Here is a 25,255-nt window from a genome sequence, read left to right on the forward strand (position 1 = left end):
CGGAGCACAATCTCTGTGAATCCCTATCCCGAATGGTCAGGTAGAATCCTTTAGGAAAAAGCTCATGCTGCTTTCTTGTAGAATGGAAAGCTTACTCACCTGTGTTTACCAGACGTGGAAGTAATGGTTGTAAGACTAGGGCCAGTGTCCAGTCCATTTTCAATATGGGTCCAGCCAGGCATAGCCCAAACTAATTGGATTGTACCACCCTTCCATGTACACCTCACCTGCAGGAGGACAACAATGTTCTGGTGCAATGTGGATTAGTAGTAGGAGCAGTGTCTATTGGAACTAAGGGACCCGTCCCAACCCTGTAAAAAAACAAAACACCGTAAAAAAGAACCACACCATATCCTCCCTCAACTAAACTTTACACTTGGCACAGTGCAGTCAGGCAAATACCATTTTCCTGGCAATCACCAGACCCAGACGCATTCATTGGATCTTCAGACGGAACTATGATTCATTACTCATGAGAACACATTTAAACTCCTTTAGTGCACTGGCAGCGTGCTTTACACCACTGCATCTGATGCTTTGAATGTCACTTGGTGTAATGTAAGTGATGTAATGTTTGGATACAGCTGCAAACCATGGAAACCCTTTCAGTGAAGCTCAGCATATGCATTGTTCTTATGCTCTTCTGAGGGCCATGCAATGTGTGGAATTCTGTAGCTATTGACTCTGGAGACAGTAAGGGACTTCTGCATTCTTTGCACCTCAGCATGCACCATCCGGACCAGTTGGGTCTACACTGTGGCTGAGTTGTTGTTCCCAATTGCTTCTAGTTTGTTATAATACCTCTAATAGTTAAGTGTGGAATGTTTATTTGTGAGGAATTATAAAAACTAGATTTATTACACAGGTTTGAAGAAGCAGAACACTTGGTGTGGTAGGTGTGGTAGTCTGTCTCTAGACCCCATCGTTCCACCCAGCACACATAGACCCCCTAAAAGATCTCCTGGGCAAGTTCCTGCATACGCACCTGGATCAGCTCTGGATTTTTAAAGAGTACAGTCTTGCCATATCCTGGACATAGTAGATGCACAGATTACTGAGAGGTTTATGCAATCACTCATTTAAACATTAAAAGAACTAGAAAGCTCACTCCTAACTCCAATTACAAATGATGCAGCAGATTGCAAATATCCTGAACTGAAAGTGGAAGACCTGAGAATCCAACTGGTCTTGTTTAAAAATGAGTACAACAGCAGAAGCTGTGCACGCTTTAAAGGACATCCCCTCTGAACTCCGTGGCCTGCTTGATCAAGAAGACACTAGTTAGATTATTAATGATGGTGCCCATATCATCTTATGAAACAGAGCGCAGTTTTAGTGGGTTACACAGATTGAAAACATGGTTACGATCAACCATGATTCAGATGACTTAATGGCCTTGCTGTGTCATAATTACCAAGAGAGGCTTGGCAGACGTGACAGACAAGAAATTACCCTGCAATATGTTCAGGCTAATGAAAGGAGGAGAGTTGTTTTGGGGTCTTTCCTTGAGTCTGCTTAACAGAGTCTTGATCTCAACCTTCTTGAACACCTTTGGGATGAATTAGAGCGGAGGCTGCAATTCTGGTTTTCTCATCTAACTATAAACACACTCCTAAACCTTGAGGAAGATGTTTACAGAATAGTTAAAGTTGCTATTGGTGGCAATAGTGGGTCCATCAACAAATTGGAACTTATAGATAAAGAATAGGATGTCATCAAAATTCATGTACATGGAAAATTAGACAAATACTTTTGGCAATATAGTGTACTTATTTTTTTAATTTTTAGTGCAGATACAGGTCCTTCTCAAAATATTAGCATATTGTGATGAAGTTCATTATTTTCCATAATGTCATGATGAAAATTTAACATTCATATATTTTAGATTCATTGCACACTAACTGAAATATATCAGGTCTTTAATTGTCTTAATACGGATAATTTTGGCATACAGCTCATGAAAACCCAAAATTCCTATCTCACAAAATTAGCATATCATTAAAAGGGTCTCTAAACGAGCTATGAACTTAATCATCTCAATCAACGAGTTAACTCTAAACACCTGCAAAAGATTCCTGAGGCCTTTAAAACTCCCAGCCTGGTTCATCACTCAAAACCCCAATCATGGGTAAGACTGCCGACCTGACTGCTGTCCAGAAGGCCACTATTGACACCCTCAAGCAAGAGGGTAAGTCACAGAAAGAAATTTCTGAACGAATAGGCTGTTCCCAGAGTGCTGTATCAAGGCACCTCAGTGGGAAGTCTGTGGGAAGGAAAAAGTGTGGCAGAAAACGCTGCACAACGAGAAGAGGTGACCGGACCCTGAGGAAGATTGTGGAAAAGGGCTGATTCCAGACCTTGGGGGACCTGTGGAACCAGTGGACTGAGTCTGGAGTAGAAACATTCAGAGCCACCGTGCACAGGCGTGTGCAGGAAATGGGCTACAGGTGCCGCATTCCCCAGGTCAAGCCACTTTTGAACCAGAAACAGCGGCAGAAGCGCCTGACCTGGGCTACAGAGAAGCAGCACTGGACTCTTGCTCAGTGGTCCAAAGTACTTTTTTCGGATGAAAGCAAATTCTGCAAGTCATTCGGAAATTAAGGTGCCAGAGTCTGGAGGAAGACTGGGGAGAAGAAAATGCCAGAAGTCCAGTGTCAAGTACCCACAGTCAGTGATGGTCTGGGGTGCCGTGTCAGCTGCTGGTGTTGGTCCACTGTGTTTTATCAAGGGCAGGGTCAATGCAGCTAGCTATCAGGAGATTTTGGAGCACTTCATGCTTCCATCTGCTGAAAAGCTTTATGGAGATGAAGATTTCATTTTTCAGCACGACCTGGCACCTGCTCACAGTGCCAAAACCACTGGTAAATGGTTTACTGACCATGGTATTGGCCTGCCAACTCTCCTGACCTGAACCCCATAGAGAATCTGTGGGATATTGTGAAGAGAACGTTGAGAGACTCAAGACCCAACACTCTGGATGAGCTAAAGGCCGCTATCGAAGCATCCTGGGTCTCCATAAGACCTCAGCAGTGCCACAGGCTGATTGCCTCCATGCCACGCCGCATTGAAGCAGTCATTTCTGCCAAAGGATTCCCGACCAAGTATTGAGTGCATAACTGTACATGATTATTTGAAGGTTGACGTTTTTTGTATTAAAAACACTTGTCTTTTATTGGTCGGATGAAATATGCTAATTTTGTGAGATAGGAATTTTGGGTTTTCATGAGCTGTATGCCACAATCATCCGTATTAAGACAATAAAAGACCTGAAATGTTTCAGTTAGTGTGCAATGAATCTAAAATATATGAATGTTAAATTTTCATCATGACATTATGGAAAATAATGAACTTTATCTCAATATGCTAATATTTTGAGAAGGACCTGTATGTTGTTGTTTACACCTCTACGTTTATACGCAAATGTTTAAGTAAAACAAATTTTGCATACAGCAAGAAGCATAGGTGGGTTATTTGTATTCTAGACAAATAACAGTTTCATAACTTATGGCTAGTATTGATCGGATCCAAGGTCTTTGTTTAACAATGTTTATTGTTGTTTATCCATGATTTCAAATAATTCTACAATGGCCTTTTAATGCAAACCATTGGCTCATAGGCTATTACAAAAATAACTATTTGAGCACTAAGGCCAAATTTACACAAGAAAAACTTAATGAGTTAAAATCATTTGCTGACAGCTTGGTTCCCCCCATTTAAAAATCCCATCTGCACCTCTGTGTGTAAGTAGTCATGGCCAAGGCTGCATTATTACAATCCCTAGTGGTTTTAACACTGCAGTGTTGACATTAAAATGATTCAATTAACTTGGAATTTCCTGGAACCTACAGCCTGAAACCCTTCCAAATTGACACTGTTGCCATTTTCTTAACTGCAAGTGATGCCTTTTTTTTTTATGTACTGCATCACCAAATAGTGTTTACTCAGAATTACTTTCTGCTGCCCCCCAAAAATAATTTTTCTTGAGAACCTCCAAATTAAAACTTTAAGTAGTGTCCAAGTCATAACTGTACAGCTAATGTTTTTATTTTTATTTTTTCCCTACAGCACTACAGGATGATTCGGATTCTGAAACTGTGAGGACCATTCACTCTTGTCCATTATGTGGGGACTCTTTTGACAACAGAACTGGACAGTCCAACCACATACGAGGTCATCTGAAAAAGCTTGGAAGAAACTTTACTTCAAAGAGCAAATCCCCATTACTTTTACTCCGTGAGCTAATGCGCGATAAGAAGGAATGCCAGCGGGCCTTTCAGATTCTGGGAAAAAGACGGAATCATTTGCAGTATGGTGCTTTGCCAAAGTTGGCCATTGTCAATCGTTTCACCTCTTCTCAGATGGGATTCCCAAAAAGTCATTCGGTTTCAAGCCTTTGCACTGATGCCAAACCACTGATGCCCTCCTTTTCTTTAGCAGAAAGCAAATCTGAAAATGTGCAGCTGGAAAAGCTGACTGTTAAAAACTCCCTTTCAGGCACAACTGCCCTCATAGGGATCCTGAAAAAGAGGAAGTGTCAGGAAGATGCAAGACAAAAGGCATCCTCTCAGATGTTAAGAAATGGTTTACCAGTTTCTTCAATTACTGAGGAAATTTCAGGATTAAATGATGTATCTTCACTGCCAAACCCAGTACCTGGTGGTAAGTAACTTAATCAAAAGAGCAAAAAAGGGTAAATAGTTTGGAGACAAAATGAAATTTTTCCACATTCAAAATTTACCATTACAGAGGGAATAGATTTATCCAAGCACCAACCGTCATATTTGTTAAAGTGTCATCAGCATAAAGGACTAGAATGGGATGAAAACATCTTTATATTGCATTATCTAAACAGAAAATGTATTATTTTGTTCATTTATTTATGCACATTAATAGACATCAGTAACAGGTACTGATGTAAATATGTTAGAATTAGCAAGACAGCAAATTTTTATCTGCTGTCCCATAGCAGAAAACCTGAGTAAATACAGTACAGACCAAAAGTTTGGACACACCTTCTCATTCAAAGAGTTTTCTTTATTTTCATGACTATGAATATTGTAGCTTCACACTGAAGGCATCAAAACTATGAATTAACACATGTGGAATTATATACTGAACAAAAAAGTGTGAAACAACTGAAAATATGTCTTATATTCTAGGTTCTTCAAAGTAGCCACCTTTTGCTTTGATTACTGCTCCGCACACTCTTGGCATTCTGTTGATGAGCTTCAAGAGGTAGTCACCTGAAATGGTTTTCACTTCACAGGTGTGCCCTGTCAGGTTTAATAAGTGGGATTTCAAGCCTTATAAATGGGGTTGGGACCATCAGTTGTGTTGTGCAGGAGGAGGATACAGTACACAGCTGATGGTCCTACTGAATAGACTGTTAGAATTTGTATTATGGCAAGAAAAAAGCAGCTAAGTAAAGAAAAACGAGTGGCCATCATTACTTTAAGAAATGAAGGTCAGTCAGTCCGAACAATTGGGAAAACTTTGAAAGTGTCCCCAAGTGCAGTCGCAAAAACCATCAAGCGCTACAAAGAAACTGGCTCACATGAGGACCGCCCCAGGAAAGGAAGACCAAGAGTCACCTCTGCTGCGGACGATAAGTTCATCCGAGTCACCAGCCTCAGAAATCGCAGGTTAACAGCAGCTCAGATTAGAGAACAGGTCAATGCCACACAGAGTTCTAGCAGCAGACATCTCTAGAACAACTGTTAAGAGGAGACTGTATGAATCAGGCCTTCATGGTAAAATAGCTGCTAGGAAACCACTGCTGAGGACAGGCAACAAGCAGAAGAGACTTGTTTGGGATAAAGAACACAAGGAATGAACATTAGACCAGCGGAAATCCGTTCTTCGGTCTGATGAGTCCAAGACCGCAGAGTGAAGGCAAAAGGGCCAACAAGTGCTAAGCATCTCTGGGAACTCCTTCAAGACTATTGGAAAACCATTTCAGGTGACTACCTATTGAAGCTCATCAACAGAATACCAAGAGTGTGCAGAGCAGTAATCAAAGCAAAAGATGGCTACTTTGAAGAACCTAGAATATAAGACATATTTTCAGTTGTTTCACACTTTTTTGTTCAGTATATAATTCCACATGTGTTAATTCATAGTTTTGATGCCTTCAGTGTGAAGCTACAATATTCATAGTCATGAAAATAAAGACAACTCTTTGAATGAGAAGGTGTGTCCAAACTTTTGGTCTGTACTGTAGGTCAAAGAAAACTTTCTTTGTTCAGATTCAGGTGTTAACAGATACACAAATGTTCTATATTGAGCCACATTTACCGCTAAATACATCTTGCATTCATAAGTACCGTGTACTTTTCAGTAAAAAAGCTATTATGTATGTTTCCTCAGGTGTAGAAGCAAGCAAAGTGTTATCTTGTAATTACTTAATCCTTCCTTCTCTCCTTCATTTTTGCTCCTTCTCTCTTTTTCCTTTTTCTCCCACCTCTCTCTTTCGTGCTTCTTATTTTTTCCTTTTCATTTCTGTCTCTGTGTCCGTAACAAAACATTGTAAAATAAGGTTACAAATTTCCCCAAGCAAACCATGACAGTTGAAAATCAATTCAAGTATCTATACCTGAATCAAGTCCAAAATGCATAATAAGAGTTAGAACCTAAAAAGAAATGAGACAAATATTTCAATTTTGTTTGTTTGCCAGTCAGTTGAACTAATTTTATACTGGAGTTTCTAAAAATTGTTTTAAAAAGCTACCATGCTAGCAGTTTTTTTGAAGACAATATCTGAATACAGATAATCCATTTCACATTTCATATGTTTTCAAGTAAGGTGTATCAGCATAAAGCAGTAGAATGGGATGTAAATCATCTGATGAAAATGTTAAAACAATTTTTGGCTTGTTTCTGCATCTTTTTACAGAAAAGGGTGAATTCAACAGGAAAGTGTGCATCCACTGTAATGCAACTTTCCACAGTGGAGTTAGCCTGTCCAATCACCTTCGGGCTTTCGCTAAAAGACAACAGATTGCCTTACTCGAAGGGACCAGTAAGTTCTGTTTTAAGCATGAGTTCATTTACATTTATTACTAAGACATTGTGCCTCCTCATTAGGGATGGGTACCTTTCACATTTGAACCGATGGTACTGATGCCCGGTACCTGGGAGTTGGTATCACTACACAGCGGTACTAGTTTTCAGTACTTTTGTGTGTTTATGTGTTAATAAGTGTTAATGTGTTTAATAATAAAATCTAAAACATTTTCAACTTAACATAATTACTTCTCAATATATAAACTTTGACGAATATATCAAAACAACATGCAGCTGTTAGTATTGTAACATCTCAGTTGCTTCAAACATTTCTTCTCCCGTGTTGCTGGCTGCAGACGATGAGTCACTAATGGATGCTGACGTATCAACAGTGCTGAATGCTGTAGTTATAGCCGTAGATCTGAGGCTAATGAAAACTGCACACTCTTCAGCCTTGAGAAAAATCTTGTGATTAACCAGGTGCTTCCTCAGATTAGAAGTATTCCCATCGCTGGCCTTGCACTCTGCTTTACAAATATTGCAGCGAGCATAATCTGCATCGCATTTTGAAAAGTGAAGCCATACTTTCCCGCTTTTTCTATCAACCATGCTTGCTTTGTTATCGGTACCAGCGGACAGTGACGTCTTTAAGCTCTTGTGTGTGCAATGCTGTTTTCATGTCCGGCATAGAAAATCGTGCACTGCTCCACTCCGTCAGTGTCACTATGATATGTTTAGGTACAGAAACATGGTACCGTTAGATTTTACATGAATGAGTACTCGGTAGTATCGACGGTATTCAGTCGGTACCTATAAAAGTATAGAATTTGGTACCCATCCCTACTCCTCATTAGCTCATCTGTGAACCAGTCATCTCTGCACATCTACACACTTAATATGCATCCATATGACAGATCTCAGCTGCCCTATTTGCAAATATTAAAAGTTCGGCTCCAGTAAGTAAGCAGCGACATGTTTATAAAGCACATTTCAAGACATGAAACAGAAACTACTATACAAAACCCCTAAAACGTGGAAAATGAGTAAATACCATAAGTTAAACTATAGCAATATTAAAAAGATAAGTTATTTAGCTGTTTCTTTTTTTATAAAACAGACTCCATAGTTTTAAAATTCGGTTGGAGAGAGTTCCAGAGTCCTGAGACTCTTATCTTTAGTTTTTAGTCTTATACATGCCACATCCAGACAGATCACAGGGCCTCAGGGACCTGCTAGGAACATACAACCTTAAATGTTCTGTGATGTATGACCTCTTTGAGTAGGAACCAGGATGTTATAATGATATTATCCACTCCAGTGTGAATGGGAGCCAGACTAGAAGTTGTGTGACATATAACAACTGAGACACTGCCTAGCAGTGTTTTTAACAATCTGCAAGTAGGTTTTGTTCGGTCTGGAGAATAATTTACAAGAAACATAGCTTGATGAATAAATACATGAATTATCTATTAATTAGCTATTAAAAACACAAGATAGTTTATCAGAAAATCTGAATAATACATAAGTCCCATAAAAAATAGCCTTTTCAGTGCAGACATGTTGCCCCACTGAAAGCTATGTACATGAACTATACATTATATGCACAGTCACATTAAATATGAAGGTTATGGTCCATCTCCTAAATCTGCCTGTGTATGGTGGCTCTTGAAGCACTGACTCTAGTGCTGTTCATGCCTGATGAATCTCCCCAAACTCTTAAATGGGCTTTGCTCCACAGCCCTTTCAAGGTTATGGTTATTTCTGTTGAGCACCTCTTTGTACCAGCCCTCTTTCTTCCACTCAACTTTCCTTTAATATATACATAGATTCAGCTCTCTGTGAACAACCAGCTTTTTTAGCAATGACCTCTTGAGGCTTACCCTCCTTGTGGAGGATCCCAATGCCAATGAATTGTCAACTCGGCCGACGGCCTAACATTTCTGTATCAAAAATCATTTTTTCTGGTCACATGTAATGTTCAGTTTTTCTGATTTTATTAGCTGTAAGCCATAATCATCATTAGCTATAAAGTATGTGAGGAGTTTTACTTTCTGAATGGAATTAATAAAATAAATTAGCTTGATATATTTCAATTGCTTGAGATGCATCTGTAAACAAGTTATTTCTACCATATTTAGCTGGTTGCTTTTCTGGTGCTTGAAGCAGTATTTCACTCTACATATATAGTAACTATAGACTGATATCTAGATGTTAGTAGACTATGATGATTATGTTTTGTTTATAGTCTACTGGTGTAAATTTGGGTACTTCTAGAGGTCAGATTCAATGAGGACATCAGCAAGTGAGGCACTGCACAGAGAGACCTTTGAAAGCCTTCTGGACCTTCTTTTCGCTCTAGGCAGATAATCAAATCTTCGTTTTGTGCTGCAAACCTTGTATGTGTCCACAGTGGACTGTAGATGAGTCAGTCAGACCTTTCACCTTCCTGGACCTAGGCCATGTGTGCTTGTTAAAGCATAGATATACTGCACCACCTTCTAGTCATTATAGAGTTGTTTGGCAACGCTGTGCTGTAATCTGAAAGGTTGCTCTGTAAATTTAACTTGAATTGTCGTCTTTCAGCAATTCAATGTAAGGCGGTTAGGACACGTTCAAGGCCTGGTTTGAAGAAGAAGACACTGCCCTTAGCGCAGAGTCCAGAGGAAATGTACAGGCTCACCTGCAGGCAAGTTGGTTTCTGTTCTTTAAGTTGTGGCTGAAATGCTCACGTTGCTGTTTACTGCTTAAGAGAAATTCACAATTGCCTTATTTTCTCTTCAAAGGTTCTGTGACCTCGTCTTCCAGGGTCCACTGTCAGTCCAGGAGGACTGGATAAAACATTTACAGAGACACATTATGAACACTGGTGTCCCTCACACTGGGCTTGGCATGGCAGAGGTCACCTCCTTGTCCACAAACCCCCCGACACTCAAGACTGATCAAGACAGCTCTTTGTCAGTCGCACACGCTGACTCCTGAGGCCAAAGGGGACCATTTTTCTAGATTTCACTAGATTGTAACTACGTGTACATTAGATGTTTGTTCACTTACTTTTGTTTTTAAAGTCAATGAAATCATGGCCAAAAGAACCACACAGCCCAATGTTTTAGACATTGTGCCTGTTTGATCATTTGGACGGTTGAGAAATATTATTTTGGAATATTGTTACCTACGCCTCTTTTTACATCGTCCATTTTTAAGGAATTAAATTCCAAATGGATAAACTCTTCTTTTATGCAGTAATGTAGTGTTGAATCCATTTCTAAAGAAGACAACTTGTACCTCAGATTTTTCATGGTTTTAGTCCGTTTTAGTCCAGATCTGGAAGCACCTCTGTTCTGTGTCAATATTCTTCTAGGATTAACACAATCGTGTTTCCTTTGCATTGCAACACAACCCAGTCAACACACCCTTATCAGGCCAGAGTTCTAGCAATGACTTTTTTTTTTTTTTACTTTAAATGCAAAGAGAAAACAGAAAAAGGCTGCAACATTTTTAATACAAATAAAGTGTTTTATAAAATTTCAGTAACTGCATTGTTTTTAACTAAATACAGTAAAATCTAAAAGTAAGTAAGGAAAAAAAAAAAAGTAATGCGCACAACCCATGCCGAACATGCCCTTCTTTCATGTTACCTATATTTAATGTTTCAATATACGGTTTTGAAATAATTTAATTTGAAATGTACTATATCACAGATACAATGTGTAAACATTTGTGTTGTTCTAAATAAAAAAAAACAGAAAAACCAACCCTGACTTTTTTTCATTTTTCTTATGAAGCAGAACAGAAACAGAACATTAAAATAAGTATTTTATTGACGAGATGTGGAAGTGATATACATGAGTACCGATAGTCCATATAGATGGTACTGTTACTGTTGAGTTCAGTGTGCTTGAGCTGAGGAGGTCCTTAGCCATAACTTGGAGACTGTCATTCAAATGGGCAGGCTCCCTGAAACACAAGGAGGAGTTTAGTTTTCAGACAGATTTTTACAGGTACTGATGGAAGTGATGGTATGAACATGATCCTGGTGATCCACACAAGATATTTGGCTAAATCCTCAAGATCACCGAGTTCCATAACAACTGAATAAACTGGCAGTGACATTAATCCAAAAGGTTGTGCCACAAAATATTGATTTGATTGTCCTCTGTTCACACACTTTGTATCGCAAATAAATAAAAAAATAACAGTTGTGAAACCATTCTTACTTTGCAGGATATTTCACAGCTTAAGCCGAAAACCTCTGCACAGTAAAACTTGTGTATTTATATAATGGATCTAAAAGGTGTCCACATTCTTAAAAACGGCAAGTTTTTGTGATGTAAAAGAAAAAGGGACCATGATGCATCACTATAAAACTTTTACCACCTTTAATGTGACATATAGGTCCTTCTCAAAATATTAGCATATTGTGATAAAGTTCATTATTTTCCATAATGTCATGATGAAAATTTTACATTCATATATTTTAGATTCATTGCACACTAACTGAAATATTTCAGGTCTTTTATTGTCTTAATACGGATGATTTTGGCATACAGCTCATGAAAACCCAAAATTCCTATCTCACAAAATTAGCATATTTCATCCGACCAATAAAAGAAAAGTGTTTTTAATACAAAAAACGTCAACCTTCAAATAATCATGTACAGTTATACACTCAATACTTGGTCGGGAATCCTTTGCAGAAATGACTGCTTCAATGCGGCGTGGCATGGAGGCAATCAGCCTGTGGTACTGCTGAGGTCTTATGGAGGCCCAGGATGCTTCGATAGCAGCCTTTAGCTCATCCAGAGTGTTGGGTCTTGAGTCTCTCAACATTCTCTTCACAATATCCCACAGATTCTCTATGGGGTTCAGGTCAGGAGAGTTGGCAGGCTAATTGAGCACAGTGATACCATGGTCAGTAAACCATTTACCAGTGGTTTTGGCACTGTGAGCAGGTGCCAGGTCGTGCTGAAAATGAAATCTTCATCTCCATAAAGCTTTTCAGCAGATGGAAGCATGAAGTGCTCCAAAATCTCCTGATAGCTAGCTGCATTGACCCTGCCCTTGATAAAACACAGTGGACCAACACCAGCAGCTGACACGGCACCCCAGACCATCACTGACTGTGGGTACTTGACACTGGACTTCTGGCATTTTGGCATTTCCTTCTCCCCAGTCTTCCTCCAGACTCTGGCACCTTGATTTCTGAATGACATGCAGAATTTGCTTTCATCTGAAAAAAGTACTTTGGACCACTGAGCAACAGTCCAGTGCTGCTTCTCTGTAGCCCAGGTCAGGTGCTTCTGCTGCTGTTTCTGGTTCAAAAGTGGCTTGACCTGGGGAATGCGGCACCTGTAGCCCATTTCCTGCACACGCCTGTGCACAGTGGCTCTGGATGTTTCCACTCCAGACTCAGTCCACTGCTTCCGCAGGTCCCCCAAGGTCTGGAATCGGCCCTTCTCCACAATCTTCCTCAGGGTCCGGTCACCTCTTCTCGTTGTGCAGCGTTTTCTGCCACACTTTTTCCTTCCCACAGACTTCCCACTGAGGTGCCTTGATACAGCACTCTGGGAACAGCCTATTTGTTCAGAAATTTCTTTCTGTGTCTTACCCTCTTGCTTGAGGGTGTCAATAGTGGCCTTCTGGACAGCAGTCAGGTCGGCAGTCTTACCCATGATTGGGGTTTTGAGTGATGAACCAGGCTGGGAGTTTTAAAGGCCTCAGGAATCTTTTGCAGGTGTTTAGAGTTAACTCGTTGATTCAGATGATTAGGTTCATAGCTCGTTTAGAGACCCTTTTAATGATATGCTAATTTTGTGAGATAGGAATTTTGGGTTTTCATGAGCTGTATGCCAAAATCATCCGTATTAAGACAATAAAAGACCTGAAATATTTCAGTTAGTGTGCAATGAATCTAAAATATATGAATGTTAAATGTTCATCATGACATTATGGAAAATAATGAACTTTATCCCAATATGCTAATATTTTGAGAAGGACCTGTACATCCTGTATAACTGAAAACTAATCTGTCAGAAGGTAACATCAGGGTAACACCAACACAGAGGAGCAAACATCTGCTTATAGAAGAGTGCACAAGATTAATTATTGAACCAGATTTTATTCCTGTGACCCAATTTTGTGTTTCAGGGCTTTGTGTAGGCCATTCTGGTTGTGGTCTTTTTTTTTGTTGCCTGATTGGTATTTGGGTTTGTTCAGAATTTCATCCACAAAAACAGTTTGCTCCTAATAAAGGAAAGCTTAGGGCATGATACTGCCACTACCTCCACTGTGTTTCATTGTTACATCGTGTTCCTTTGGTGTTGCTTCTGCTCCAAACATACCTTTGAATTGAGGTGCAACAGTTTAAATTTGGCTTTTTCAGGTCACGACATGTTTTCCCACAAGATTGCAGGACATTGTTGTCACATGTAGAAGACAGCCAGTGTTCCAGCTTTTTTATATTTGTGCAGGATTAAAAAAAAAAAACAACTTCTTTTTAATTTCTTATTGAAAAAAAGACCAAGGCTTATTTCATTTCTTTAGCACTGAGACTTGCTTCTAGATGAGATAATTATATGGAGTTTCACTTTAACAATAAATTTCACATTTTCACAATCAAACTAATCTAGATTCATATGCTTTTACTGAGGTGAAATATAACCAGCAAACAAAAAACATAGACCAACAAAAACAAATAATCTACACCCTGTGTGGAAAGGTGTCCTCATCTATCCTGACCATCTTTGTAACCTCTCTCAAAGAACAGTGACTAGAGGGAAAAGGAGGAAAGATGGGGTACAGTCCATCCCTCTAGGTTCCTTGTCCTTGAATCTCACTTTGACCTCAGTCAGTAATTTAAACAATTCCACCTGAGTGGGAGAGGATGTCAGTCATACCTGTGACACCATCCCTTGAGGCTCAGAAATATTAGCCCAACATCCATTGACATGGCTTTACAGAGGTCCAGTCGCAGTTTACCTCTCTCTGGACAGGTGCTCGTGGCTGCAGGCCATGCTTGATCGTGCAGCTATCAGCAGAAGAGGAAGATGTTTTGGTGAAGTCTCCCCACATCCAAATTCAAAATTCTGCTAGGATGGTTGGAAATTGATAGCAGATGGGACTGATGAGCACAAACAGCGTTTCTCCAAACAAATGTGTGTGAGGAGCTTCTCAAGAAGTCCCACAGACGGCAGGGGCTCTGACAACACCCCCACGTGTCTCTAGCTTTTCAGAAAAACAAAAAATCTCTTTCTGGAGGTCCATATCATGTCAGCAAGAAGAAACCAACCACTAGACACATGTACCTAAATCCATATCAAATGGTAGACATTGTCAACATAATGGGGGAAAAATCCTGACCATCAAAATAATCAAAACTCTCGGAGCAACAGGACATTAGGACATGATGATTTAAAACTCACTCAATTCTGAATGACATGATACAATATCACCTTAATTTGCAGCGGACTTAAAGCTTCAGCCTCATAATGATTCCATATTCTGACTTGTTCAGCTAGGAGGAAATAATATATAAATAAAGTATATTTATAATGCTGAGAGATGTCTTTCTACCTTTTTCTGCTGATAACTGAAAACCAGATACTTTGTAACCTCTGCAAACTATGGCTTTAAGATGGCAAACCTGACTTCAGTTTAATCAGATCCACTATGATAGCAAGTCAAGTTGTGTAAAATGTTACTAAACCTTTTATATATATATATTTCTTTTAGATTATTGCTGAAAAGATTTCGGTTGTTTTTCAGTTGAATTCAACAGGATTGATGGCGCATTAAAAGGTGGAAACATTTTTTAAACGGTTTATCAAATTTTACAGAACTGACATTTAATTGTGCTACGAACACTTTGAAATCTCATGTATATCATTAAATATCCCCAAAACCACCAATTTTCTTGTTTTATTCGAGGGTTTACATTTACAATCCAAAAACTGTTCACTTTCTCCACATTTCTAGGTTTTGTCTGTACATCATGTTTCAATAGCTTGGAAAGGTCTTGTGAAATACCTTTATGAACAGTTCAAACTGGGGTTGTAGCTTCTTGAGCATGGCTTCTGCTTTGCTGAGGCAGGAATGTCTCTGCTGCTCTTCAAATTCCTGATGGAAAATCAATCATCAACCACAGTAAACACATAAGTGGAAAAACTTTTTTAAGACATTTGAAAAGCTGGTTATGCAGGATGGGTAGGTAGTAGGAATGCACAGATAGGATCATTTGAGCCAATATCAATGTTACTGTTATTACAAAAACTGATAGTTACTGACATACAGGTCCTTCTCAAAATATTAGCATATTGTGATAAAGTTCATTATTTTCCATAATATAATGATGAAAATTTAACATTCATATATTTTAGATTCATTGCACACTAACTGAAATATTTCAGGTCTTTTATTGTCTTAATATGGATGATTTTGGCATACAGCTCATGAAAACCCAAAATTCCTATCTCACAAAATTAGCATATCATTAAAAGGGTCTCTAAACGAGCTATGAACCTAATCATCTGAATCAACGAGTTAACTCTAAACACCTGCAAAAGATTCCTGAGGCCTTTAAAACTCCCAGCCTGGTTCATCACTCAAAACCCCAATCATGGGTAAGACTGCCGACCTGACTGCTGTCCAGAAGGCCACTATTGACACCCTCAAGCAAGAGGGTAAGACACAGAAAGATATTTCTGAATGAATAGGCTGTTCCCAGAGTGCTGTATCAAGGCACCTCAGTGGGAAGTCTGTGGGAAGGAAAAAGTGTGGCAGAAAACGCTGCACAACGAGAAGAGGTGACCGGACCCCGAGGAAGATTGTGGAGAAGGGCCGATTCCAGACCTTGGGGGACCTGCGGAAGCAGTGGACTGAGTCTGGAGTAGAAACATCCAGAGCCACCGTGCACAGGCGTGTGCAGGAAATGGGCTACAGGTGCCGCATTCCCCAGGTCTAGCCACTTTTGAACCAGAAACAGCGGCAGAAGCGCCTGACCTGGGCTACAGAGAAGCAGCACTGGACTGTTGCTCAGTGGTCCAAAGTACTTTTTTCGGATGAAAGCAAATTCTGCATGTCATTCGGAAATCAAGGTGCCAGAGTCTGGAGGAAGACTGGGGAGAAGGAAATGCCAAAATGCCAGAAGTCCAGTGTCAAGTACCCACAGTCAGTGATGGTCTGGGTTGCCGTGTCAGCTGCTGGTGTTGGTCCACTGTGTTTTATCAAGGGCAGGGTCAATGCAGCTAGCTATCAGGAGATTTTGGAGCTCTTCATGCTTCCATCTGCTGAAAAGCTTTATGGAGATGAAGATTTCATTTTTCAGCACGACCTGGCACCTGCTCACAGTGCCAAAACCACTGGTAAATGGTTTACTGACCATGGTATCACTGTGCTCAATTGGCCTGCCAACTCTCCTGACCTGAACCCCATAGAGAATCTGTGGGATATTGTGAAGAGAACGTTGAGAGACTCAAGACCCAACACTCTGGATGAGCTAAAGGCCGCTATCGAAGCATCCTGGGCCTCCATAAGACCTCAGCAGTGCCACAGGCTGATTGCCTCCATGCCACGCCGCATTGAAGCAGTCATTTCTGCAAAAGGATTCCCGACCAAGTATTGAGTGCATAACTGTACATGATTATTTGAAGGTTGACGTTTTTTGTATTAAAAACACTTTTCTTTTATTGGTCGGATGAAATATGCTAATTTTGTGAGAAAGGAATTTTGGGTTTTCATGAGCTGTATGCCAAAATCATCCGTATTAAGACAATAAAAGACCTGAAATATTTCAGTTAGTGTTCAATGAATCTAAAATATATGAATGTTAAATTTTCATCATGACATTATGGAAAATAATTAACTTTATCACAATATGCTAATATTTTGAGAAGGACCTGTATATATTTCCCTACCCTTTCGACATGGTAAAAAATGACCACACCGCTGACATAGTTTCTCTGGATCAGTTAAACACTCCCATAATCCTGTGCTGCATCACTGTTACGTACCCAAACAAAAACCACAGGGCCAACCCCCTCCCCTCCTGAAACACATACACAATCAGCAACAAGATGGAAATATCGGCCCAGTTTTACTTATGGGACCGATATGTTAAAAATTGACTAACACTGGCCAATGCCGATGTTATTGCCAATATCTCATGCATCCCTAGTAGGTAGTATTCAACAGTCTTACCTTTGTATTAGAAAGGTGTTCCAGTGAGGAGATGTGAGCCTCCACTTCAGCTGCAGATGTGGACACATGGACTTTACAAGCTGCACAATGAAACATTTCCACCTTCGTCATGTGGTGGTTTTCCTGTAGACCTGAAAATGCCATAGGGATTTGTTTGCCAACAACAAAAACTACTTAATAAAAGTAGGCCAGTCATCTCATTTCTGATAGCTTTAATCTGTCAGATGTACTTACCTGGAAATGCATTTTCTTCTACTGCTCGGCTGCAGTGCTGGCTTTTATACACCATCACTTCCTATTGGGAGAAAAATAACTGTTACTCATCTGATTTTTCATACATTTACAATAAAAAGAAAAGCACAAATACAAGTCAACAGGATAAACTAATGATCATTTAATAGTGGACTAAATGTATCTGTACTGGACGCTATCTTACCTGTAGAAATGCTACTGCCATATCATCGTAATTACTGCTTCGCTGGATGTGCTCCAGTGTATCCCAGTGGCTTTTGCTGTCCAAATGTTCCTCCAGCTCCTGTGCATTGGACAACTCTACATCACAAAGGTCACAGGTGATAGGGCACCTAGAACACAGATATTAAAAGTATGATCAAGTGCAACCAACTAAATATCCACAATTTATGCTTCCCATTACAACATGTAGGTGACTACAAACATCTATAAAGCTTATTCTGGAATGGGGTGTTTGGTTTGTCCCTCCTAGTTCTGCAGAAATGGGAGTGAAACATGATGGCGGTGAACATGGTGGCCTGCAGTGTAGTTAGTTCAATGGTAGCAGACACAACCTTTTTTCACCTGTCCTTTTCTAAAAGCTGTCCCAAAAGAAACTTTCCTAACTATAAACTGTTACTTTACCAACTAATTGTCAGGATATCAGTCACAACCAAGCATGAGCTGGTTACCGGTATCATGGTATACCAGGCTTAAAAAATGTGAAGTTTCAAAACTGCCAACATTTTTTCTACCATACAGTTCCAACAGTTTAAACTGATGTCGCAGAGAGTGTCACACTTTAGTGACCAGTTTTCTCCATTTGTATGGAGCATATTGTGCAGCGCTGCCCCTCCCCCACTCCTCATTCTACTCAACTGGTTAAAAAAAAAGACAAAACTACTAAACTTTCCCCAGATCAAAAGGATGAATTCACCTGTTTGTAAAACATTCCCATCATGAAAAGACCAAAGGAGTGCCACCCGTCACTCTTATTGAGTTCATGTTTTACAGTACAGTTGGCAAGTTACCAGAAACACCTTCAGGCTGAAGGTGTGAACCAGAGCAGACAGCCTGACTAATTAACCAGCTAACTTCAGCTTGTTGATGACAAAAACTTGTACAATCTCTACAATAAGTACTGGAGAACATCTGAATTTAGTGAGAGTTTTTTGGATATTTTGCTTAAGTCTATGTATTAAAATCTAATTTTTTACAATAATTGATAAAAAAACAAAACAGAAAAGGACAGTCCAACTTGGCTTTGTTTATGATGTAATTATGCTTATTGAAACTAAATGATATTAGGGCTGTTTCAAATGTCCATCTTCTGTCCAGAATTCCCCAGCTGATTTTCCAGGACATTTTATAGTGTAATTTGTGAATGTATATTAAGATTAATAAAAAGAAATAACTTACAAAAACAAAACACAAATAATTCATGTAAAAACCTTTCTAAATTATTTTAGCAGCAATGGGGAATATCTGTTGATTTTCTGCTGAAAATACCAGAAATAAGATCATGTTACACATTTTTGCTTAAACATTACGTGCTAATCTCAAGATACCATGGTACTTTTAGTCAGGATTATATTACCATGAAATCCCCCAGCAGCCCATGTCTAGGGCAGCAATTCCCAACCAGGGGTGAGCACATTGCAGGGCGTATGTGGAAACACTTAATATTCTATTTCTCAGATGACAGATAAATATCATCAGTTAGTAGGGATAATTATTGGATGTGTGATGCTTTATTAGGACCAAGGTGCAAAATACACAAAAGCTTTATTCAACCAAAAAGTATTAGATTATTCAAGATTATTATTAGATAGATGTCATAGATACGGCGTTGAGAACAAGTATTTGATACACTGCTGATTTTGCAGGTTTTCCCAGTAGCAAAGCATGTAGAAGTCTTAAATTTTTATCATAGGTGCTCCTCAACTGTGAGTGATGGAATCTAAAACAAAAATCCAGAATTAACATTGTGTGATTTTTAAGTAATTAATTAGCATTTTATTGCATAACATAAGTATTTGATCACCTAAAAACCAGTAAGAATCCCAGCTCTCACAGGCCTGTTAGTTCTTCTTTAAGAAGTCCTCCTGTTCTCCACTCATTACCTGTATTAACTACACCTGTTTGAACTCGTTATCTGTATAAAAGACACCTGTCCACACACTCAAACAAACTCCAACCTCTCCACAATGGCCAAGACCAGATAACTGTGTGAGGACATCAGGGATAAAATAGTAGACCTGCACAAGGCTGGGATGGGCTACAGAAAAATAGCCAAGCAGCTCGGTGAGAAGATAACAACTATTGGAGCAGTGGCGGCTGCCGGTCTTTCAAGGAGGGGACGCTCAATTTCAAGATCGCTGATTCGCTGATTTTGCTGTCAATCAAAAAGGGATTCAGCCTCAGACAGATCATCCAATCATCAAGGTCCCCCTACTCAAGCCAGCGCATGTCCAGGCCTGTCTTAAGTTTGCCAATGACTATCTGGCTGATCCAGAGGAGGAATGGGAGAAGGTCATGTGGTCTGATGAGACAAAAATAGAGCTTTTTGGTCTAAACATCACTCGCCATGTTTGGAGGAACAAGAAGGATGAGTACAACCCCAAGAACACCATCCCTACCGTGAAGCATGGAGGTGGAAACATCATTCTTTGAGGATGCTTTTCTGCAAAGGGGACAGGATGACTGCACCGTATTGAGGAGAAGATGGATCAGGAGATCTTAGCCAACAACCTCCTTCACTCAGTAAGAGCATTGAAGATGGGTCATGGCTGGTTCTTCCAGCATGACAACAACCCGAAGCACACAGCCAGGGCAACTAAGGAGTGGCTCCATAAGAAGCATTTCAAGGTCCTGGAGTGGCCTAGCCAGTCTCCAGACCTAAACCCAATCCAAAATCTTTGGAGGAAGCTGAAAGTCCGTATTGCACAGCGACAGCCCCTAAACCTGAAGGATCTGGAGAAGATCTGTATGGAGGAGTGGTCCAAACCTCGTCAAGAACTACAGGAAATGTCTGATATCTGGAATAGCAAAAAAAGGTTTCGGTACCAAATATTAAGTTTTGTTTTTCTGGTGTATCAAATAGTTATGTCCTGCAATAAAATGCTAATTAATTACTTAAAAATCACACAATGTGATTTTCTGGATTTTTGCTTTAGATTCTGTCACTCACAATTAAAGAGTACATATGATTAAAAATTAAAGACTTGCAAAATCAGCAGTGTATCAAATTCTTGTTCTCAGGTTGGTCGGAGTCAAAGTGAGTTGCAGCGACAGATCTGTTGGATTTCTTGTGGTAGACCAATTAAAAAGTAGGGTTTAATTGACAAGTTGAAAGATAATGTTGCGTGGTTTCTAATAGAATGTATTTATAAATGAAGAAAAATGTTTTACCAGTTCCATGCAATTGTACTCAGCCCCTTTTACTGTGAAACCCCTAAATAAAATCCAGTGCACATAATTGCCTATTAAAGTCACCTAATTAGGGAATACAAGTAATCTGTGTTTGATTTAATCTCAGTATAAATCCATCTGATCTGTTTCTGGCCTCAGATGTTTGTTAGAGAACAAACAACTTCATGAAGACCAAGGAACACAGCAGATAGGTCAGGGAGGAAGCTGTAGAGAAGTATAAAGCAAAATTAGTTTAGAAAACAACATCCCAATATTATATAAAAATGTTCAATCCATCATCTGGAAAGTGAAAAGAAAAAAAAAAGCCGCCACTGCAAGGAGAACTTGATAGCAGAACCAAATGTAACTGGAGGAGCTGTAGATATCTACAGCTCAAGAAACCACTGTTGAAAAAAATCCTGTTTAAAGTTTGGCACAAGCTGTGTAAAGGATGAAGCAAACAAAAGAAGGTGCTCTTGTCTGATGAGACCAGATTTTTACTTTTTCATCTACATAGAAAAAGTTGTGTGTGCCAGAATGTTTTGGGAGGATCTTTTCAGCAGAGACAGGATAGGTGGGCAGAGTCGATGGGGAAATGGATGAAGTTAAATACAGGGGAAGAGGTCCGCCTTTAAAGCTGAACAACAACCTACAAACATACAACCAGAGCTACAATGGAATAGTTTCCATCAGCAACCCCATGTGTTAAAATGGTCCAGTCAAAGTCCACACCAAAATCCAATTGAGAAAATGGGGCAAGTCTTAAAGATTGATGTTCACCTATTTTCTCCAAGTCGGAATGCGCTTGAGTTATTTAGCAAACAGGAATGAGGAAAATGTAAATCTCTTCATGTGCAAAACTGACTTGTAACTGTTGCAAATATGTGGTTTACTCAGAGGGCTGCACACAAACACTCCCAACACCTTTTCACATTTTTATTGGTAAAAAAATGTAACTTAAACCCCGTATCACTTTCCGCCATCTACAATATTAGGCAAACCTTTGTTGGTCTTTCACATATGCATTGAGGTTTGTGGTAGTTTCTGCGGTAGTATTGTGAGAGGAACTGTAAAAATAACATTGAGTATGCTTGGTGCTTACTTGTTCAGTTTTGCATTTTCCCCCTTAATCCTTGTCAGCTTCGGAGGAGGTGGCTCTTGATCAAGTCCTGTTAAACAAAATTATATGAAAAATAAACGACAAATAAAACTTATTTCAAGCAATGACATTTTTCATACAACTGTTTAGGTGCAGAGAGCTAACATGAACGTTGATGTACCTCTTTCTACATATCCCAGTTGTTGATGATCTCGCTTTAACCTAGGTGGGGATACCCTGAGAGTAGCAGTCATCTACAAAGAAAGAAAGGACCAAGTGGAAACCTGTTATAATATCATAAGACAAGAAAACAGTCTTTTGGATAAGATTAAATGTTCACATAAAAAACATGTTCGGCCAAACATTTGAAAAACCTTTAGTGGTACCTCTCTTGGATATTCAGGAAGTGGTATTCCATCCTCTCCATTGGTCCCTGTTCCTCTGAAGGATTCAGGAATACACTGAGTGGAAGACCCATGAAGTCTGTCAGGAGTGTGAACTCTTGGCTCCAAGTGTCCACTTGGGAATTCGTAACCTGGACACTCAAGTCGTTTACTTTCTGGGCTATAAGTACGGCTTTTAGGCAGAATACGCCCAGGACTCAAATCTCGGCTCTCTGTTGGTCTGGCTGCCGGCACAAACTCCTGTCTTTCGAGCGGACGGTTTGCAGTCTCAGGAAAAGACAACTCCCAGTGCCTGCTGTCCCTGTCTGGAGACAGACCCTGGCATCTCAGGCTGTTATCCTGAGTTGAAGGGGACAGCTGGCAGTCTTGAGCTTGTAAAGTCCCAGCCTCATTATCTGATGACAGAGGGCTGTTGGGGTCATAAAGTTCAGTCCTATGAGTCAGGGGAGACGTAAAAACTATGATACAGACAATTCCAGTAACAACACAACACAAGGTGATTTGAAAAGGCTTTAGCAACAAAACAGAAATGGATGCTTTGAAAATCTAATAAAATAAATTCCAACAAGTAGTGAGGCATGGCATCTGCTGGCCAAAAGGCTTCTAACCTTGAAAAAATGTAGTTTTCCAAGCTGAAACAGCAGATGGGAAATATTTAACATTCAGATTGTCAGCATCGAACAGAACAATTTGAACAAACACTGTTCCCCTCACCTCATAGCATCACTTGGACTTTTGTCCTCGGAGTTCTCATCCTGTTTATTAATCGGCTGGAATGAAGATTTCCATTTATCAACAGAATTGTCCTCTGCAAAATACAAACAACACCTGAAAAAAACTGTTTCATAAATGCTGTTTTCCAGTCCTCCTGTAATGCTAACAATGACATCAAGGCTTTTTCACACAGAGTTACTGCCTGCAAAACCAAATGGTCACGTTTTTATTTCAGAAAAAACTATTGAGTGAAACAGTAAATAAATCTCCCTGCACAGTGCTTGGGTTTGAAATACAAAAAAAACGTAAGAAAAACCATTAAACATTTCAAAAATAACATTTTCAAATTCAAAACACTTTTACATCACAATTAGCAATATAACATACAGCTTGATGCATACACTGGTGTATTTTGTTGGATATCCTCTTCAGTTTTTCTCAACAAGCTAAAAAAGCTAAAGACTGCATAGTTTTCCTGTTTAACATACACTATGTTGCCAAAGGTATTTGCTCCTCTGCCATTAGGGTTTAATACACTGCTCAAAAAAATAAAGGGAACACTCAAATAACACATCCTAGATCTGAATGAATGAAATATTCTCATTGTATACTTTGTTCTGTACAAAGTTGAATGTGCTGACAACAAAATCAGACAAAAATCATCAATGGAAATCAAATTTATTAACCAATGGAGGCCTGGATTTGAAGTAACACAGAAAATTAAAGTGGAAAAACACACTACAGGCTGATCCAACTTTGATGTAATGTCCTTAAAACAAGTCAAAATGAGGCTCAGTATTGTGTGTGACCTCCATGTGTCTGTATGACCTCCCTACAACCCCTGGACATGCTCCTGATGAGATGGAGGATGGTCTCCTGAGGGATCTCCTCCCAGACCTGGACTAAAGCATCCACCAACTCCTGGACAGTCTGTGGTGCAACGTGACGTTGGTGGATGGAGCGAGACATGATGTCCCAGATGTGATCAATCGGATTCAGGTCTGGGGAACGGGCGGGCCAGTCCATAGCTTCAATGTCTTCATCTTGCAGGAACTGCTGACACACTCCAGCCACATGAGGTCTAGCATTGTCCTGCAATAGGAGGAACCCAGGGCCAACCGCACCAGCATATGGTCTCACAAGGGGTCTGAGGATCTCATCTCGGTACTTAATGGCAGTCAGGCTACCTCTGGCGAGCACATGGAGGGCAGTGTGGCCCTCCAAAGAAACGCCACCCCACACCATTACTGACCCACTGCCAAACCAGTCATGCTGAAGGATGTTGCAGGCAGCAGATCGTTCTCCACGGTGTCTCCAGACTGTCACATCTGTCACATAAGCTCAGTGTGAACCTGCTTTCATCTGTGAAGAGCACAGGGCACCAGCAGCAGTCATTGGATGAGAGCTAGGCTACACCCTGAATAAGTCCCTACTCTCTCACAGGGCAATACAGAGACAGGGGATGGTCAGGTGCTAGGGGTTTGTCCTGTAACCGTTGGGTTGCCGTTCCTTGCGCACAACACTTTACCCGCCTTGCCTGCTGATGGTGGTCAGAGGGACGCCCGGTGGCACCGATTGTATGGCAGCCCCATTTCTATCAGTCTGCCCCAGGGTAACTGTGGCTACCACTGTCTGCGTGTGAATATGTGTATGAATGGGTGGATGACTGATTGTAGTGTAAAGTGCTTTGGAGTCCTCACACTTGATAATGTGCTATACAAGTGCAGGTCATTTGCCATTTACATGGACAGAGAGAACATGCAAAATCCATTCTATGATTTGAACCCCCTGCAACAGCACCAGCACCTGAATGTGGGATGTTTTGGAGCAAGGAAACTGCACAAAAAATACCTGTTTCAAGGGTTCAACACTCAAATTCACTGACCTCCTTAAAGTGATCCATTATTTTACAAATGTTTGTAGAAGCAGGCTGAATGCCTAGATTTTTGATTTCTTTTACCTATATAGCAATGGAATTATCTGTAACACCTAAATTCAACGATTTGGAGAGGTGACTCAATATATTTGGCAAAATAGTGTATATCGTTGCAAAAGCACACAAATATCAATGTAATTTGCAAATTCTTTTGGGCTCCATTGAAAGAATAAATTAAAAAAACTAGAAAAATGTCTATTCTCTGCAATAAGCAGAGGATTTTTGTCACTTTTTTGAAAACACTTACTGTATTTTCTGTATATCTTA

The 25,255-nt window shown here is 39.9% G+C and overlaps 2 protein-coding genes across 7 annotated transcripts in view; one reads left to right on the forward strand and one right to left on the reverse strand.

Moving 5' to 3' along the window:
* The window catches only part of znf644a (zinc finger protein 644a), a 24,127-nt gene extending 13,598 nt beyond the window's left edge, over positions 1 to 10,529 (forward strand). Inside the window, exons 3-6 of the mRNA XM_047367528.1 lie at positions 4,066 to 4,659; positions 6,893 to 7,018; positions 9,586 to 9,688; positions 9,786 to 10,529. Coding sequence (XP_047223484.1) covers positions 4,066 to 4,659; positions 6,893 to 7,018; positions 9,586 to 9,688; positions 9,786 to 9,981 — 1,019 coding nt within the window. The 3' untranslated portion in view covers positions 9,982 to 10,529. The remainder of the gene's footprint in view (positions 1 to 4,065; positions 4,660 to 6,892; positions 7,019 to 9,585; positions 9,689 to 9,785) is intronic.
* LOC124869588 overlaps positions 10,483 to 25,255 on the reverse strand; it is a 25,471-nt gene continuing 10,698 nt past the window's right edge. For 2 of the 6 annotated variants that reach the window (XM_047367533.1, XM_047367529.1), the window contains exons 3-13: positions 23,053 to 23,146; positions 22,947 to 22,970; positions 22,321 to 22,771; positions 22,116 to 22,188; positions 21,938 to 22,004; positions 17,630 to 17,777; positions 17,428 to 17,488; positions 17,194 to 17,324; positions 15,025 to 15,114; positions 13,896 to 14,026; positions 10,483 to 10,956 (exon numbers count right to left, since the gene is read on the reverse strand). In XM_047367533.1, the coding sequence (XP_047223489.1) occupies positions 10,803 to 10,956; positions 13,896 to 14,026; positions 15,025 to 15,114; positions 17,194 to 17,324; positions 17,428 to 17,488; positions 17,630 to 17,777; positions 21,938 to 22,004; positions 22,116 to 22,188; positions 22,321 to 22,771; positions 22,947 to 22,970; positions 23,053 to 23,146 (1,424 nt within the window). In that variant the 3' untranslated portion in view covers positions 10,483 to 10,802. The remainder of the gene's footprint in view (positions 10,957 to 13,895; positions 14,027 to 15,024; positions 15,115 to 17,193; positions 17,325 to 17,427; positions 17,489 to 17,629; positions 17,778 to 21,937; positions 22,005 to 22,115; positions 22,189 to 22,320; positions 22,772 to 22,946; positions 22,971 to 23,052; positions 23,147 to 25,255) is intronic. The other 4 variants (XM_047367531.1, XM_047367532.1, XM_047367530.1 and 1 more) reach the window with 4 other exon arrangements.

Source organism: Girardinichthys multiradiatus, chromosome 6, assembly GCF_021462225.1.
Source record: "Girardinichthys multiradiatus isolate DD_20200921_A chromosome 6, DD_fGirMul_XY1, whole genome shotgun sequence".
NCBI lineage: Eukaryota > Metazoa > Chordata > Actinopteri > Cyprinodontiformes > Goodeidae > Girardinichthys > Girardinichthys multiradiatus.